Below are 19,633 nucleotides of genomic sequence, written 5' to 3' on the forward strand. Positions count from 1 at the left end.
GAGCTGTGGAGGAAAATGATGTCGGGGCAGGCCCGACATTGGATTGGAAAGGGTTAAAGTAGCACTTTCTTTTGCTGCATTGGTATTTAATAGATGATTAGATTTTTAGTAATGACATTGGTGTACTGTATTCATCGAATATGGCTGTTGCTTATTATATACACAGTCAAGTCACATTATTATGACCAGCTCCTACTTTTGATGGTGGCCGTGCCGTGTCGTGGGCTGGCTTGGAGTGTATAGAAGGTGTGCGATAGGCTGTCTGCTTGCATATCACTGGTCATGGGTAGAAGGGGCAATATTTTAGAGTTGCAAAAAAAATGACTATTGGCTTTGGGGCCAATAGTGGTGATATTTATGAAACCGCTCACTTTGTGAAAGTGTATCATGAGTGGACAGATGGCACCATTGGGAATAAAAAGACGTGGAAACTGCAGAGAAACACCTGCCATTGATGTGAGGGGTGAATATTCGTTACGAAGGTATACGAGGGCTGACCAATATGCTACATTGGAGCAATTCACCATAAAAACCAGGGGGCTACCGGACATGTCTAAAACAATTCAGTGAGCCCTACTGCATATGGGGCTCCAAAGCAGATGGATGGTCACTGTATCTAATGCTAACAAAGGTGCATTGGAAGAAAAGGCTTCCAATACTGCTGTGGAAATTGAAGTGGACCACCAGTGATCAGCAAACAGTTGCCTTTGCTGATGAGTCACATTTTCTTAAACAGGTGGATGTTGGCGTGTCAGGCGAGAAACACGAGAAAACAAACATCCTGCAAACATTGCTAGAAGAAGACAAGCTGGTAGCTGTAGCGTTATAGGGAACTTTTTTTGTGGTTTGCTCTGAGCCCACTCATCCACGTGGAAGGCACCAATTTGGCTATGAATCTATCCATGCAGGTCATGTACACCTATTTATGCGCTTTGTTTTACCTGGGGAAGATAGGATCTTCCGGCAAGACAATGCAACATGTCACACGGCGACAGTGATTGAAGAGCATAACCAAAACTTCCAAATACTTCTCCAGACTTGAACCCAATTGAGCATCTGTGGGACCACCTCAATCGTCATGTTCACTCTGGATTCTACCTATCTCACCCTCCAGCCACTGTGAGATGCACTGCAGTCAGCATGGCTCTAGTGTTTTTTAACTCCAGTCCTCAGGGACCCCCCAACAGGCCATGTTTTCAGGATATCCTGTAGTAAGAACACCTGTGCAATACTGAGAAAATCCTGAAAACATGACCTGTTGGGGGGTCCCTGAGGACTGGAGTTGAGAAACACTTCCTTTGACAACCTACCAGCACCTTATTGACTCACTCCCAGTCCATCTAGCTGCTAGCCATGCGGCACATGGCAGTCACCCTGGATATTAGCCGGTGGTCATAATAATGTGAATCAACTCTGTACATCACCATTAACAGTATATTTCACATAAGTTGTATCTTAACAGAAAGTTGGGAAGAAACATCAGCTTTACATGTGAGTAGCTTCTCCAACATAGACAGTTTGCATCCTAAATGAAACGGACAAGTGGAGAGCCGATCCCCCATACCCCTGTATATGTAAAGTCACAAGAATTGTGTGCAACGTGTGCCGATATTCAATATCCCCTTGTCTGTGAATGCCAGTAATGTGCTATAATAGCATTTATGATTCCCTATCTTTTGTTCCACAGTTGACCAAAGCATGTTCCACAACTCGAATGCAGTGCATTTGCCAAAGTTACAACCAAGCTCTTCTCTAAGTCAGCTGACAAAATCCACTCCGAGTAACTCTGATCTGCCAGGGGTTGGCATTTTGGCAGGCAGTACCCAACACTTAAAGAACCTCGGAAAGGCAGTTGGAGCCAAAGTAAATGATTTGCTACGAAGAAAAGAAACCGACAGAGGGAGTATTGGTATCACAGAAGTCAACAAGAACGTAGCGTCTGCGCTAGTCAATAAGGAGCGGACCTTCAGTCTTGGGGATGAAGAAATGTGAGTCCTAATCCATTATTGCATAGATTTCTGGAATTGCTCTTTCTTTGTTCCTTTTGTTTTAAGGGTGAAGTCCTACTTAACGTTTTAACCCAAATCACCAGCTTTTATCGCCATGTCCTATTTAGTCCAGCATTCTTTGCTGAATAAAATTGAACTATAAATTAAACTTTTGGGCCTTAAAGGGACTAGATCAACTCAGTTTTTTATTAACTAACCCCTTAAGAACCAAGCACTGTAAATTTTCGGCACTTGGTCCTAGGCTTTAACTTTGGGTCATGTTAAAAATACGGCATGGGTCTAGACTGCTACTCCCTATACACAGAGTCTGGCAGATGTGTAAACAGATCGCTAGGTATGAGGGCACTCCACTGGGAACTCCCCTATGGGGTAACAGAGCATTTCCACACTTGCTGAACCTCCCAGACACACAATTCTGGAGAGATCTTGGAATCCCCTCCTTGGAACACGTATACATTAACACTGTTTTTGCTTCCCAGAGCAGTTGCAGCAGCTTTACCAGATCCCTAGAACCAGCTTTTACAGATGCCTCCAGATAAGACATGCACTCAACACCCAATTTTCAGAACTACATCAATCCCTTTCCACCTATCCCTTGATGGGAGTTTTGCGCACGCAGGGACCTAGGGGTTTAACCCTTTCCAATCCAATTTGTATCTCGGTTTTCCTAGGGGGCTTACTCTTTTTCTGCCATTATACAACAGCCAGTACTGCATGAGGTGACACATTGGACAGGCTCCGACAGCCGAGAGGCTGGCAAAATACAGTAAGAGAACCCCGATGGACATCTTCCAACATCGGAGCTGTACAGCCTTAAGTCATAATGTCTTTAGACGTCAGACAGTGGACTGGAAAGGGTTAATATTAGAGATGAGCGAACGTACTCGTTTTGAGTAATTACTCGATCGAGCACCGCGATTTTCGAATACTTCCGTACTCGGGTGAAAAGATTCGGGGGGAGGCGTGGCAGAGCGGGGGGTAGCAGCGGGGAACAAGGGAGAGCCCTCTCTGTCTCCCTCTCCGCCCCCAAATCTTTTCGCCCGAGTACGGAAGTACTCGAAAATCGCGGCGCTCGGGTGAAAAAGGGGCGTGGCCGAGTAGGCTCGCTCATCTCTAGTTAATATCCCAGATATATACCCACCTCATTCAAGCTAAAGTTTCAGATGTAGAGCTAGGTGGCTTTGACAAATGGTGAAAAATAATCCCCTCACGATCTGAAGAGGAGTGAAGTAACAATATGTCCTCTTACACTTCGGTCTCGACAGCAGCTAACTACAAACCGATTCAATCGCACATTATACATCAATGTTGTTTGACAACAGGCAGACTCTTTGTGTGTTAGATGTTCTATCCATCCTATCCTGGGGATGTATCTTCCACCAAATCCAGCTGAGTGTTTGCTAGGCATACTGTATGAAGAGCAGTGGCAATTCCTTATCCGTATCTTTCTTGGTGAGGTGCTGTTTTTGGCCCGTAGGGCTGTAGCATTTTGCTGCATGGACAGGAGACCCCGACGCTCCCCCAAAGGCGTAATGTAGTCAATTCTATCCTCCCATATGAAAAAATAGTATATAAAAATAGAAAGTGCCCAGATAAATTCTATAAAATCTGGGGAATTTGGTGAGGCTCCTCAAAAACAAACCCACACGCAAAACGCATTTCAGCTATTGGTGGACCAATTGAGGTCTTCGACCGTTCTAGGTACCGTTTAGCCTTTCACAGGTATGATGATATCCTGAACTCTACGAACCACCTTTTCCAATATGTTATGCTATGCAGCGTACATGGTTCAAGTATACAAATCGGTTACAATTACTTAAAACCATGTCGCACCCAGTTTTGTCACTGACTAATATAATTTGATTATATAATTTAAAAAATACAGCAGGGATTAAAGCTTCTGCTTGTTCAATCTAGCGGGAGCAGGTTGGGTTCGCGTCTGTTAGTCACAGCTGAGGACGACCCATCGCCAAAACTGCCTAATCTGTCGCCATATGCATGCTGTAATCTGAGAAACATAAAACGTCAGACAAAATAGGGAACCCATTCCTGTATTGGATTTTACCGTACATATACAAACTTTAAAAAGCGTAGTTTTATTAGGGGTTAAAAAAAACAGAAAAAAAATATGTAAAAAAATAGCCCTCTATCTCATAAGAAGAAAAAACGCAGCAAAATGTAATTTTTGGTGTCTGATGAAAATAAAATAGAGCTGCAAGACCACCACATGGCTAAAGGCCCCAAAAGTGTATTTTCCATGGTTAGTGCGAAGAATGCAGAAGTTTAGGATTTAAAAAAAAATATAGATTGTGACTGAAAAAAATTCTTTAAAAAATGTGTTAATATTGTCGGTTATTTTCTAATTACACTTTAAAGGGAATGTACCATCAGAAAATGACCTTTTGCTAAACACATGTAAGGGTTTTTTATTTACTTATTTTTAATTTTCAGTTTATATTTTAGAGAAATTCTGCAGTTCTCACACTGACCACTAAGGGTCCTTCTGCACTGAAATTTTGTCAGTTGCTTAAACGGCAAACAGCCGTCCCAAAAATTTTTGCTTCTAAGCCTTCACAAAGAAGCAGTAATCGCTCAGTGAATGGGGGTGGAGCGCATTGGAGATCTCTTCTGGCCGACCGCCTCCATTCACAATAAACAGGCAGTCCTTCATAGATGAACAATGGCCTGTTCACACTGCGATTATCACCAGGTTTTTATGCCTGCGTAAAACGGACGATCTATGATAAGTGAATGCATTACTGTTCAATCGTTCTCCCTGTTTACACTTAACGATTATTATTCAGTTTCACATGATTCAAAAATTACCTGACTGTCGTATGCAATGGACCCCCAGACTATCGCACTAGCAGTGGGGGCAGTGTGCCGCTCCGCAGGAAAGGCAGGATTAAGGGGCTCTCCTCTAGGTCTCCAGACACGAAGACAGCCATCGTCAGTGCCCAAACTAAACCTAGATTCGTCTCTGAAGACAACTCGATTCAACTCCATAGTGTCCAGTTTCATTGTTCACAACACCACTGCAAATGGAGGCGACGATGGTTGGGTGTCAAAGGCAGTACATGTAATGGGCACCAGGAGGCCAAATGTCCTTCAGCCAAGGTTCCATGAGACACAGGACCCTGGTACAATGGTGCTATACCTGTCTCTGGATGGCAGATACCAAAAGAGTTTGAGCTGTTCATGCTCAGGATGCTTCTCTTCTGTCATGGGCGTCCTGAGCCCAGTCACCGTGTGTGTCCTCATGGATCCACTGGTCCTAGTACCTCCTAACAGTCTGGTCAGAACGGCCCAAGTGGTGGGCAATTCGTTGATATGAACATCCATGCATTCCAATAATGCGCCCCTCTCGAACTCAGTGAAATTTCTTCAATTGCCTCGTAGAGGCGCCTAGTGGTCAACATGCTCTACATAAGCAGAAAGAGGTCCATTACACACAAATAGTCTGAGAGCCTTTTTTATAGGCCAAGGGTGGAACCACTTTTAGGGCCTCAGATGACAAGACCGTTCATCTAATCACTCCACAGCTCTAATCATTTGTATATCTGCCTGAGATGTAACTGCATGCTGAGATCTACAACAAAATGATGACTCCTTCAGGGGACTTGATTTTATTTTTGACAGATTGTATTATGTGCATCTTTTATTTTCTTTTCCTGATGTCAATTTTTTAAAAATTATTACAATAACTGATGTTCTGTCAACTGTTGCAGATCCAAGTTTATCGAGAGTTTCCCTCGACTTGAACCGCCTCCACCAGTAACGAAAAAGAGAGTCTCCAGAGCTTTGAAGTCAACTCAAGATATGATGATCTCGCCAAACCCTGTATTGGGCAGTCCAGAAAAGCAAGCGATTTCTCCTGCTGTTGGCTCAGATTTAGCAGTTGATGTCACTTCTGAAAATGTCACTGAAATCAATGATCCTCAAACACCCAAATGCCTGCCAGATACATTACCTAATGGAGAAGCTGAAGCTGATATTACAGAGCCTACAGAGATCCAAAATGAAGTCGTTCCTGAGATAGCACTGTCTGTCCCTGATCTTATTCACAAGGAGTCTTCTGACACTAATCTCAGGGAATCCTCTCACAACTCTGACAAAAAAGGGCTGAAGTCCTGCATCAGCCAGGAAGACCTTATAGAAGGCCAAGCCAATAATTCTGAATGGAGTTCTTGGTCAAGAAAATCCACTTTAGATAGTGAAGGTCCTCATCCAGATCTTCTGTCATTTGAGTAGAATATTTTCTTTGCAATACTTAAGTCTCATCACTGGATTTTATACCTAAAGCTGGTCTACGTATTGGCTCTGCTCATAGTGTGTATAGGCAGTGTAAATAATGCATATATGGACAAATGTATTGTGATCGCGCTGTAAAATGTCATTGAGAAGCAGTTTCTACACATGACTTGTCTACATACTACCTATGGCCAGTGACACTTATCATACTGCATCAATGTGCTAATCAAGGGTGGGGAATAAGTGTAAATTCCTTCTAAGTCTTTGCTCATGATATGTTTCCATGAAGAGGTCATGATTAATTGCCCGTAATAATAGAATAAGGTAAGACTTCGGTTGGGTCATGCAAGTTGATGTAGCGTTGCGTGTCTCCTAATGCTGTAGTTCTTCTGGAATTCTGTTTGTCCATTGCACCTTCACATTGGGCTCGTATTTGCAATATAAGCTGAATGGCCACTTTATTTCAGACACCATATAGTAGCAAGTTGGTTTTCAGAACCACAACAATTTGTCATGGCACAGATTCCATTAATGTTGAATTCGCTGTACAGGAATATTGACCCTTGTGGGCCGGATAGATTCTTGTAGTTGCCACAGCTTAGATAAAAGTACTGCCCTGTCCTGGACAGATGAGAAATCCTACTGCCTGCACTATATTCCGACCCTCCCATCATTTGACCAGGTGCTGTTTTTTCACTGCTCGGTGTTTAAATTTTTGTACCCTTTTTCCCATGGAATGTTGACTTTTTTTGTTTTTCTTTGCCAGCAGTGGCACTCAAACCGGTTGTCTACTCTTAAAGGGGTTGTCCCGCGGCAGCAAGTGGGTCTATACACTTCTGTATGGCCATATTAATGCACTTTGTAATGTACATTGTGCATTAATTATGAGCCATACAGAAGTTATAAGAAGTTATTCACTTACCTGTTCCGTTGCTGGCGTCCTCGTCTCCATGGAGGGCGTCTAATGGCCAAATTAGACGCGCTTGCGCAGTCCGGGTCTTCTTCTTTCCTCAATGGGGCCGCTCGTGCTGGAGGCCGGCTCCTTGTAGCTCCGCCCTGTCACGTGCCGATTCCAGCCAATCAGGAGGCTGGAATCGGCAATGGACCGCACAGAAGCCCTGCGGTCCACCGAGGGTGAAGATCTCGGCGGCCATCTTCAGCAGGTAAGTAAGAAGTCACCGGAGCGCGGGGATTCAGGTAAGCACTCTCCGGTGTTGTTTTTTAACCCCTGCATCGGGGTTGTCTCGCGCCGAACGGGGATGGGGGGGGGGGGGCGGGGGTTGAAAAAAAAACAAAAAACTTTTCGGCGAGGGACAACCCCTTTAAGGCCCAGTGAGTTATGCATTTTAACACGTTCTAGTTCAAGCACCAACATAGTATTTAGCTGCAATTTGCTTGACTGTGTTCATGAGATCAATTCTTCACATCCTCCTCTGACCCCTTTTGTCAAGTTGTTTATGTCCACAGGATTCCCTTTCACTAGATGTTTTTCCTCAGTCACACTATTCTTGATGCTGGTGCATGAGAAAACCTACAAGGTTGGCAGTTTTTGTAATAGTGGTCCTGGTTATTCTAGTACTGATGGCCAGTCCTCATTCAAAACCACTGAGATCACTCAATTTTTCCCATTCTAATTTAAACTGAAGCATAAACTTGCTCACTAAGCTGCACTCTGTGTCACTAATTTCTATACAGGGAAGCTCCAATTGTGAGACTGTAGGCCTCTATTCTAAAGTGGCCATTCAGAGTATAGTGGTTGCAGGCTGACATAGAAGGTGGACAATGGGCAACAAAACTAGTACAAACCAAGAGTTGATCTGTTGTCAATCGCAACCAATCAAATTTCAGCTTGTTGTTTTTTTTTTGTTTGTTTTTTTTTTTAAAGTTGTGTAACTATGGAAGGTGGACTATTTCTCCAGACCCTTCATGTGAGTCCATATAATTTATCTACTATATGTAGTAGTTTTGCAGTTTCAGCTACCTAAAAAGAAAACCTATCCTATTTTGTAATCAATTCTCTAGGGTCCTTTTTGATATTCATGCTCACTTATGAAACTGATGTGTAGAACATATGACACTCGTTAGGGTGCTTCACGGATTTCTGGCGCTCAAACTGAATTTTCCTCCAATTATCTGCAACGGTTTCGATCTGCTACTTGACAGGTCCGGTGCCTTGCTCTATTTGAGCCTACGGAGCATCGGAGAGGAGGTGGGGGTGAACCAGATCCAGATCGCTGGACATATGTGAACCCACCTTCTTGTATTTAGAAACGGAGGACATGTATTCTAGTACAAAATGTCATTAAAGGAGAATCCCATTTTTAACCCTTAGGGCTTATTGCACTGCTAACATGACTGTAGTTTACACTGTCCATTTTATGTATGCAGTTCCATGCATTGATCTCTATTCATATAATGAGAATGTGAAAGTTTTTCTATTTTTCTATCCCCTACAGTGAATAGATTTATATGATAAAACTCTTTTAAAGCAACATGTACATATTAATCATGATACTGTATATCTCACATTAACTGTATACAAATTAGCTCTCCTCCAGAAGGAAGAAATGGTCTTTGTCTTGCCACCTGTAGGTAACTACCTTGTAAGGTTGTGTCAAAAAAGAACCTTGAAACATGACCAGGGATTTTAGTTACACCACAGTCTCCTCCAAAAACAGACACCCATCTAGCTGCACGGAGGGAGAGCTAGTTTGTCTGGAGCATTGCCTGATAGACTCCCTACCCCAGAAGGAGAAACCGTACTCCCCGAGAACACCAACTGTACAACTCTTAAACTCTCTGAATGATACATTATCTGTATGAATGTGCACCCACATCTGTTCTTCTTTCTCTCCATTGTCCTAACTTCCATGGACTAGTCCAGATGGAATTTCACTATTATCTTTGACGCTCTCTTCATGACTCGGGGCTAATGCTCTTCCAGTATGCCAACAGATAATTGATTAGAATGGCAGCATGAAACCCTAAAAAGCATGAGGAGCGCAGGAATTTTTTGCACAGATTGTGGGTGGAATTGCAGCTCAATTTCACTTATTTCCATAGAAGTGAGCTCCAGTACTAGACACAACCCATGGACAGGTCTGGCATTGTTTCGAAAGACGGCTGCCATGTTTTTCTAACCTTGACCAACCTCCTTAAAAGTTTATTCAGTTTCAGCAAATTTTTATTTTTGGTATGGGTTTATACCATTTCTAAATTATACTTTCTGTATCAATTCCTCATGATTGCCAAGATCTCTCCTGTCATTAATTCTTTTGCTCTGTGTCAGTCATGTAATGGACACACACATGTATTTTCTTAAAGGGGCCCCTAACAACTGTAGTGTTAGTAAGGGAGCGTTCTCATAGCATTTTTCAGTATGCGGTGGGATTCCATTGGGGGTTCTGCCACAGCTGCCAAAATCGTCACTGTCACGGAATCTCCAAATAGAAACACACGGAACCACTCCCTGTCATTAGTGATATGGACAACACTTTGGTGTCCGTTTGACAAACCTTCAGTTCATTTCCTTTGGAGTATGGAACAGCGTAGCTAACTAATGGAAACCTTGGCAAACAGACGATGAAAGGTTCCGCTCATTTCTGTACCGGGGTTCTGTCCTAGTTCTGTTTGGCAGCTGTGATGAAACCTCCAGACAGAATCCCACTGCATAGTGAAAAGCATTGTATGCTGCTTCAAAGTACATGGAAGTCAAGAACGCCGGTTCCTGGTGAATAACCTCAAGCAGAGATTTTTAAAAGCATGAGGTGCTGATAATGAGGAATTAACTTTCCATTAAGTATCCAACGTTAATAAGTTCAAGAAGTATCCAACGTTAATTTTTTGTGTGTAAACAAATGAAGCCAGGGAGCCGTCGTTTGACGCATGTATTTAGGCGACCCTAATGCGCATGCTTGGATTTTTTTCCTGCCGGCATTGGCTGACCGCTGATGAGTGAGGAGGTGTAAGTGAGCGCCGCCTGATTTTTATTTTTTTACAAAAAGACAGAAAAGCTTGAACAATGCTACTGCATTAAATTTTGAGGAAAGCTTAGCGATTCCCGAGTGGAAATGAACCGCAAGATTCAAAAAGCCCTTCAGGGAAGAAGCAATGGGCACCACACAGATGGAGTGTTACAACCGCTTGCACTAGCAGTTATTTGCTGCAACTGGAATACGCCTTTAAGGGCTCTTTCACACGAGCGTAGCAATTTTCGTTTGGCTGCGTCACTACCACAGCACGACCGAAAATCGCATGAATGGGCGCACAAATCTGCCGTTTGTGCCCCCGTTCAGACGGCCCAGGTTGCCATCGGGAGGGAGGAGACAGATTAGGTCTGCTAAACTGCCTCACCCTTTCTGCCCCCTTGCCTGCTCTCTGCAAGGAAAGGGGGTGGGAGCTAGTGTGCTGAGCTCCTGCCCCCTCTCGGCTGCCAGCAATGGGAGCTTAGCAACAGTCCTGCCCCCTCCCATTGCAAACAGCCGGCAAGAGGGTGGGAGTTTAGCATACACACTGCTAAACTCCCCACCTCCCTTCTCCGGCAGCTCCCATAGGAGTCTATGGGAACCGCCGTCGTATTCTGACCAGAAAGATAGTTCCTGAACTGTCTTTCCTGGCCGGCATTTTACGCCACACGAATATGCCCATCTGAACTGATGCATTGTAAACCATTGCATCAGATGGGCAGCGTATATCGGCCAGGCGTGAGAGCGCAGCCAATATACGCATGTATGATTTAAAGCCTAAGACTGCAAGTCTCCCAATCACTACTACACCAAACAATTAAAAATGGTGTTTGTAACTGCAGTGAGACCCCTGTGGGGGGTGATATGAAGGGTTCATGCTGCTTTTCATCATATTCGTGATATTCTGTAATGATCTCATAGTCAACTGAGTGAGTGGAGTTTTATGAACTTTTAACTTTTTAATTGCAATTATTCTTGCTCTTTTACCCAACGGATTTAAATGAAGGAAGACCATATCCACGGAAGCACTGCATTTCAGTTTTCTGCAGGCCGCAGTTCAAGAAAAGGCCCTACAATTGGAACAAAAACGTAGATTTCAGTTAAAATGCACAATTTTGGTGCAGTGGCTTGTGTGGATCTGAACTGTAGTGTTACGTTTGCCTTATGTTTACGTGCCTCTATATACTAATGTGCCTTTCACACTGTATTGCCTTAGATTTTGTGTGATCCTTCGAGACTGGAGTCTAAAGCTGATAATGTCTTGTGATGGACATGTTTGTAAGCAGTTGTATCTTTTGTTTTACTTGAAGCTGCATTGGATAAAATGATCGGATTGTATCTATTACTACAGTAAAGCTATTGCAGTTCCACAACTGGCATTCTTCTGCAACGTCCCGGTGGTGAATTTCCTTGAGGTTTCATCTAGTTACGCTATAGTCTAAGTGTCTATTCACATCTGCATTACGGATCTGATGCAAAATCACGGCCAAAGTTACACCGCATGCGGCGATACCTCGTCCTGTACAATGCTAGGCGGCTTTATGGGGTCCATCATGTGCAGTTAAATGTTCGATTTGACACGTCTGTAATTTTTCTTCTTCAGGTACTATGACCAAGCCAAAAAAAATGGTAACTCCTTGCGCAGGTGTGAACAAAGCCTTTGAGATGGAGCCTGCTTGGACGAGAATGAAATTACTCGAGAAGAGCGATGCTCACTCGAGTAACTGCCTTATCCGAGCGTGCTCGCTCATCTCTACTGAGAACTAAGAAATGGTATTCCCTTGTATACTCTTCAGTTAGAGTCTTGCTGTAATCCAAGTGGGCAAAACCCTCCATTTAAGACATGCTGCAGTTATATGAATCTAGAATACATTATAAACTAGTCTTGAGCTTCTGAACAAGAAACCTTCTGATGTCTTGGAACATTTTGAGTGACATTGCTATCATTTCCCTTTGCTTAAAATATTAAACAGTCAATTAACATTCCATGTAATCTGTGACATTCAGACAGTGGGTGAAGCCCGAAATTAAAGTCCCTTACACAACATCCTCTTGAGTCACAGCGCTGTAGTCATCTGATGACTGTGCCGCCTCACACAGACTATTATATGTAACTAGAATAATCTTATTTTGGTCCTATTTTCATGCCAAGAGCAACTGTTGTAGCAAAGTACAGAGATGAACAGCTGTGAGCTGTGACTTTACGTTGAGGCGCCCCTGATGCTTTGTGGTGGTCAGTCGGCGGGTCAGCTACCTCTCAACAAGGCTGCTGCACAAATGCTTATCCCGCCCTCCAGTGATTCATGAATGTCTGCTTTCAGGCTTTACAGCAGAGATTTCTTTATTTTATCTATAGTGCTTGTCGTGTTCTCTGATTTGTTAGTGAAACTATTTAGGATTCTTTTCAAAAACCCAAATAATAATTTGGCTGCGGATAACTTTCCCTCCCAAATAAGACATGGAGCCTGAAAGCAGAGATGGGGGGGGGGGGGAGTTGTTTGTTGGGTCAGGTAGATACTTTAATTCTTCCTCCACCTACCCGCATGTGACATCAAGGTAACGCCAACGGTTTTCTATGCCGCGGCACAGGCATAAAGCTTCTTCCCTCGATCAGACAAGTATTCAGCTATTTTTGACACAGTTGGAAAAGAGAAATTAACGAGGAGCTGTATCCTAAATGTGAACGAAGCTCATTTGTATCATTGAAAGTAGATTTAGGCTAGATTCACACGCTCTGGATTTAGGCACGGAGTGCGTGGCAGAATGAACATGTTACGCATATGAAAACCCACAACGTGTTCATTATGGTCACAGATTCTGCTAACCATGGGGCGAGCCCATTGCGCTTCTGTGGCACAAATCTGATTGTCTGCCTCTGCTTTCTGCTGATGATTCTTAGAAAAATACATGTTTGACTTGTTTATTGCTAATCTGATGTAAGTGAACAAAGCCTTCCTACGCAAGAAAACCACAAATGTGGTCAACTGGGTTAGAGCAGAAGTCCCCCAACTTGTGGCTTGGGGGCCACATGTAGCTCATGACCACCGACCGTGGAGCTCATCATTGTAGCCTTGAGTTATGGCCGTATGCACTGGATACAAGGTGATATTCACAAAGTTACTGACATATATACTTAAACCACTGGCAATGTGATGCTATAATAAGGTTTTCAAAGGTCAAACTAAAATTCCATTATTTTAATAGCATTTTTTACTTTAATGTGTCTCACAGGATATGAAAGGTTGGGGAGCCTGGGCTAGTAGAAGAGCAGTCTCAAAAAAGTGTTTATTAGAGATGAGCGAGCACCAAAAATGCTTGGGTCCTCGTTATTCGAGTCGAGCTTTTTGAAAAATTCGAGAGCTCTACTCAAGTAACAAACCCCATTGACTTTGATGGGAGACTCGAGTATTTTTGTATGGCACCCGCCCGTTGCCGAGCTTTTTTTTTTTTTTTCCCCTCTCTCTCTCTCGTTGACGTGCGCAGCGGGGCGGGGTCAAATCAGACACGTCAGCGGTGGAGTCAAACTCTGTGATGCTCGAACGAGGATCAAGCTCGGCAGAGTAGGTTCGCTCAACGCTAGTGCTTATATTTTACCTTTTGTAAACGGAGGAGGGTAGAGATGAATGATGGGGCATAACTTAAGTTTTGGGGCTTTTAAGGGTGTTGAGTATCACTCAGCCTTATTGTACCCAGGTCTCGCTGTCCTTATTCCAGATATAACATTTACTGGTCCGTAGCAGTGCAGGTGTTATAGCCACGGTATGGACAGTCAAAGGGCTTTCCAAGATTACAAACAAGGGGTCTGTTCATTGGCAAGGAGTGGTCTTAGGTTGTCTGACAATAAGACAAACCATATTTTGACTAGGCCTCGTTCACACGGCAGCGCTGGTCTGTGCGATATCGTGATTTTGTAGCCCTACCCCGAATATAAGCTGTAGGAAAAAACCACAGTATACATCACCTCCACAGCAGCTTCATCCCCGTCCCACATTTTCATGCAATGCAACAGAGGAAGGCTCCATAGGGAAATATGGGCTACAAAACCCTCAGGAGTCGCATGCATATTGGGGGGACCTGCAACGGTTTTGTGTCGGGATGTTGCATACTACACAACGTCGTAGATGTGAATTAACCCATAGGAAAACAGACTTCACCTACAGGTGACTAGTAGCAACGTGTCAGAATTGTGCTATATGTTACTCCCTTCACTACTTTTCCAGAAGAAATGTCATGCTGTGCTATTGCAGGCAAGACTTTATTCTGGAAGCTCATAGCACAGGTGTAAGTGTGGCCTTACATGTTTCACAGCCTGGCATTTTTTTCTGCTACATGTAAGCTGAATGACCATGTGGGCAAGGAATGATTTAATCTGGTTTCAGCTTGGCACCACTATATACATGTTGCTCAAAGCAAGTGCTATTATGGGCATCTGAACATGGTATGAGGAGTGCCCGTCCACATTAGGGGAAGTTACATAGTAATATAGTATTTATTTTTCCCTTTTCAGCCTAATAAAAAAAAAAAGTGTGCATCCAGTTCAGCCTCCATGGAGCAGATTTTAAAGGGAACTTGTAACACGGCTCAAGGAACAGGGCGTGGAGTTTCTTACGGGGGCCCCTGTTGCAGCGCTGTGTCACAATGTTGGTACGCAGTGTATCTGTTCAGCCTATTCATCTCTATAGGAGAACCCGTACTGAAAGCAATCAGACGGTGTTCATGCGAACTGGATGTTTACCGTTCTGGAATGGGGTTCCAGCAAGTATGAGATGCCACACCCCAGGGTCCCTGCTCTGACCTTTGAGCCCCATAAACTTATTTTATGGTTCTCAAAGGTCTGGACAGGTTCCCTTTAAATGGGGAAGTTTGTTTGCTCCTACTTTTATGCTGCAGAATATTTAATACCCAGTCAGTTTAGTAGGTACTTAATATTTCCCTTCACAGAATAGACTTAAATTAAAATGCCTTTTTATTGACTATTTTGTTAAAACATACACTATAGGGCATAGATGCCCCAACAGGCAGAAGAACAATGTTACTACTCTCACAGGTGGACACTTAAAGGGGTTGTCCCGCGCCGAAACGGGTTTTTGTTTTTTTTTAACCCCCCCCCCGTTTGGCGCGAGACAACCCCGATGCAGGGGTTAAAAAAACAACCCGCACAGCGCTTACCTGAATCCCGGCGGTCCGGCGTCTTCATACTCACCTGCTGAAGATGGCCGCCGGGATCCTCTGTCTCCGTGGACCGCAGGGCTTCTGTGCGGTCCATTGCCGATTCCAGCCTCCTGATTGGCTGGAATCGGCACGTGACGGGGCGGAGCTACACGGAGCCGGCATTCTACACGAGCGGCCCCATAGAAGACTGCAGAAGACCCGGGCTGCGCAAGCGCGGCTAATTTGGCCATCGGAGGGCGAAAATTAGTCGGCTCCATGGGAACGAGGACGCCAGCAACGGAGCAGGTAAGTATAAAACTTTTTATAACTTCTGTATGGCTCATAATTAATGCACAATGTACATTACAAAGTGCATTAATATGGCCATACAGAAGTGTATAGACCCACTTGCTGCCGCGGGACAACCCCTTTAATATTGCACACTGCCTTAAAAGTAGTGTTTAATGACTTGCATTCACAACCACCTTGTAAGAATAAGTAAAAACACATAGGCAGGTGGTACTGCTAGGGCCAGCTGCACACAACTGGGTTGAATTCTGCATGCGGGAGAAGACCCTGTGCCTGCCTGGCTTCCACACGTACCGGTCTTCTTCCTTTCTGTACTGCGGATGGTTTGCACTGTGAGTAGGCGGTCATGTGCAGAATTTTTTTTTTTTTTAAATGACTGCTTTTCCCACGACCTTTCCACAATGTTATTGCGGAAGAGCCATGGGTTGGACGGCTTCTATTGAGTTCAATCTGTGGAATCTGCACTAAAATAGAACATACTGTGATTTTTCCCTCCGTGAGCAGAAAATCGCAATTTATTTCCGCTCATGTGCAGGGAAAAAGAGAATGCTTTTCCATAGCATGCTATGGCAGGTAGTTGCTGCAGAATCCAGCCTATTGTAGAACTGAGTTTTTCGTTAAATGCAGTGTCTGCTTCCTAAGCCTCGTTCATATAAATACCAATGTATATTAAGGTTTACATTTTCTAAGCAAAACCAGGAGCTGATCCAGAAGAGGTGCGAATCTCGATCATAGTTACGGTTTATGTTCCACTGCTTGTTTAGGCTTACAAATACTAATGCAAGATTCTGACCAAGATAGGAGCATGAATAAGGCCTCCGCCTGTAGAGGAGCTGTGGTTGGTGCACAACACCTACGGTGCCCCACCTCTGTAAGAGACGCAATAGATGTATGTGGCTCCTGAGCCACTAATGTACAGCAGCTCTAGTCAATCAAGCAATTAGTAGTGTATTTCCTATAGCGTGGGAGTCTACCCATTAGGATCATATCACTAATGGATCACCAATAAAACTGATCTAGTCATCCATAGCAGCAGTCAGAGAACCCATTTAGGACAGACAACCCCCTTTCCAAATGCAGCAGGCAGGGCCATAAGCTTGGTTCTGCTCCCAGCAAATAGCTGATTTTTTCAGCCAGCCAAGCATTCCCTGCAGCAGCTATAGGGGATATACCACCATCACAAATGGCCATCCATGCAATTCAAGGACAGCTAATTGCGTATATTGACAGAGCTTCATGCAAAGCCATCATCCGTATACTGTAACCCCTAGCACTGACTCAGCCTTGTCAAGTCAGGAAGCAATACTCTCACCCGGTGACCCGACATCTGATCTGCAAGGAAAAGGTAAAGAGTGTTTGAGTAGGAAATGGCTCAAAGAGGAAGTGTCTATAATATATGCTGTCCAGCAGCCACATCTAACAGCCCAGTGCCGGTAGTCATCAGAGATTGCCAATCTGTACTGTCCCTTGCCAAGGCTGCCAGTGTCCCAAACACCTCACACTAGTGTGTAATGGTCAACTGTACTGAAAACTTTTTTCAAATTGCTGTGTTTTTCTGTAGTGCATGTAATTTTGGATTGAGGGGCACCCTACCACTAGATGTACAGACACCCAAAAGTGCATCATAATATGGTGCCTTCGTACAGCACTAGATTATGAAGGTATTCTGAAAACCTTTCTAGCTGAGAATCTCAAGTTTTACATCCGATGAAACATTGCACTTGGGTTACTTTTACATGGGACTGTCAGCTGCTTAAGCCATCCCAAGAATTATCGCTCTTGGGCTTTCAGGGAATGGAGGAGGAACAGGCGCGAGATCTTTTGGCTGCTCCCTACCATTCACAGTGAACAGGCAGTCGTTCATAGATGAACTGTCTGTTTAAGCAGGCCCACAGTCCCTTAGTTTTTAGCTCCGCTAAAAAACAAAAAACACTGACTACAAGCGAGTGACTCTCACTCACTGTTAGGTCCCATGTTTACAGGACGACCATCTGCCCGTGTAAAAGTACCCTTACAGGCGATCTTAAATTGCAAACTAGGGCTATTAGAGCAATTGTTTTGCTTCAAGTCAGATTTCCAGTAACCAAAATCTAACGTAGATGATCCCTTAACTCTCCTGACTTGTCCTTTGGGGAAATATAAGCATTTAAATAAAATGAATCTTTCAGGTAATTACTTATAACCCCCCACCAAGCTGGGTTCTCATTTTACCGACCTCGGAAGGATGGAAGGCTGAGCCAACCTTGAGCCGGGTACCTGAATCACGTGGGGATTGAATTTGCAACCTTCAAGTCATAGGCGAGAGCTTACACTCTGCGCCACATAAGACTAATTGACTAAACAATTCAGCAGTATCTTTTTTTTGTTTAACTCTGCATTGTGACATTCCTCCATTATTTCTCCTACAAATAGGTTAATTGATGAAATAGTTGGGACCCTCCACTTGTAACACCCAGTTGTCAATTTATCCATAAGTGTCTAGGAGGAACTAATAGCGGAATGGTATAATGTGCGGTTCTAAGAAGAGAACCTCCAGAATGGTCCATTTCAGTAATTGTAGCTGATGGATCGTCATTAAGTAATGTGTCTTAGTAAAGAGTTACAGCATATTCCCCATAAAGATAAAGCAGAAGCATCTTCTAGGAAAATTCTAGGTTCTCCTATAAGGGGGGTTATTCTTCCTGGCAACATATGAATTGATCCGTTAGTGCCACCATTCCCCTTGTCCAGTCAGTGCTGTCTGTGTCATATTATGGCCGGCTGAGAGCAAGATGACGACCATCTCCCAGTCACTGGACTGAAGACTAGGGATCTATTATAACAGCAGTCAGTTCTATTTACACTGTTCGGCTTCATTCACACGGGCATGACAATTTTCGCCTGGTCGGGTCACGGCCGAAATTTGCGTGAACAAGAGGCAGCCATGACCAAGTCACAGCTGCAACTCCCGTTTAACCCCTTGAGTGGCAGGTTTCTTACCCACTTGTCGTGCCCATCAGGGCAGGTTTTTTAAATGGGCCAATCATTTAATTTCAACTAATTTAGCAATCGCGTTCCAAGAGCCATAACTTTTTCATTTTTCCATTGACACAGCCATGTGAGGGCTTGTTTTTTGCTGGAGAAGTTGTACTTTTTGATGGCATCATTTTGGGGTATATATAATGTATTGCATAACTTTTGTGAAAGAATTTGTAGGGAGATTAGGGAAAAAAGTAATACAAGTTAAATCACCCTCCTTTTGACATATCTATAATAAAAAAATCTAAATCATAAGAGAAAAATACATATTTGCTATTGCCGCGTCCGTAAATGTCTGATCTATCAAAGTAGTGCATTATTTACCCCCCACGGTGAACGTAATCCGAAAAAAAAATTAAGAACGCCAGAAATGCACTTTTTCAATCACCCTGTCTCCCAGAAAAAATGCAATGAAAAGCGGTCAAAAAGTCGTATGTATTCCAAAATAGTACCAATGTTAACTACAGGATGTCCTGCAAAAAATGAGCCCTTGCTCAAGTACCGCGATGGAAAAATAAAGGAGTTATGATTTTTTAAACGGGGGGAGGAAAAAAAGAAATGGGGAAAGAAGAAAAAAAGGGACCGTTTCATTAAGGGGTTAAATAATGTACTAACTTCCTTCTATGGGTCATTACGACACAGGGATACCACATGTGTAGTTTTATTTTTAATTTTTCACAAAGTAAAGGGAGACAAGTGTTTTAAATTTTTTTTATTTTATTTTTTAAAAAAATTTTTACTTTTTTTTTAACTTTTTTTTTATTTTTGTCCCTTTAGTGGACTTCCACAGAGACCCATCAGGACTCCCTGATCACATTCCGGGGGTCCGATGGTGACAGCCCTTTACATGCTGCAGTTACAGCCCTTTACATGCTGCAGTCACATAGACTGCAGCATGTAAAGGGTTAACACAGCAGAGATCGGAGGTTT

The 19,633-nt window shown here is 43.5% G+C and overlaps 1 protein-coding gene across 2 annotated transcripts in view; it reads left to right on the top strand.

The window, feature by feature from the left end:
- The window catches only part of LOC136621629 (carboxyl-terminal PDZ ligand of neuronal nitric oxide synthase protein-like), a 72,000-nt gene extending 64,498 nt beyond the window's left edge, over nt 1-7,502 (top strand). For both annotated transcript variants that reach the window (XM_066597256.1, XM_066597257.1), the window contains exons 11-12: nt 1,688-1,988; nt 5,738-7,502. In XM_066597256.1, coding sequence (XP_066453353.1) covers nt 1,688-1,988; nt 5,738-6,260 — 824 coding nt within the window. In that variant the 3' untranslated portion in view covers nt 6,261-7,502. The remainder of the gene's footprint in view (nt 1-1,687; nt 1,989-5,737) is intronic.
- Nucleotides 7,503-19,633: the final 12,131 nt, after the last annotated feature.

The sequence above is a fragment of the Eleutherodactylus coqui genome, chromosome 3 (genome assembly GCF_035609145.1).
Source record: "Eleutherodactylus coqui strain aEleCoq1 chromosome 3, aEleCoq1.hap1, whole genome shotgun sequence".
Taxonomy (NCBI): Eukaryota; Metazoa; Chordata; class Amphibia; order Anura; family Eleutherodactylidae; genus Eleutherodactylus; species Eleutherodactylus coqui.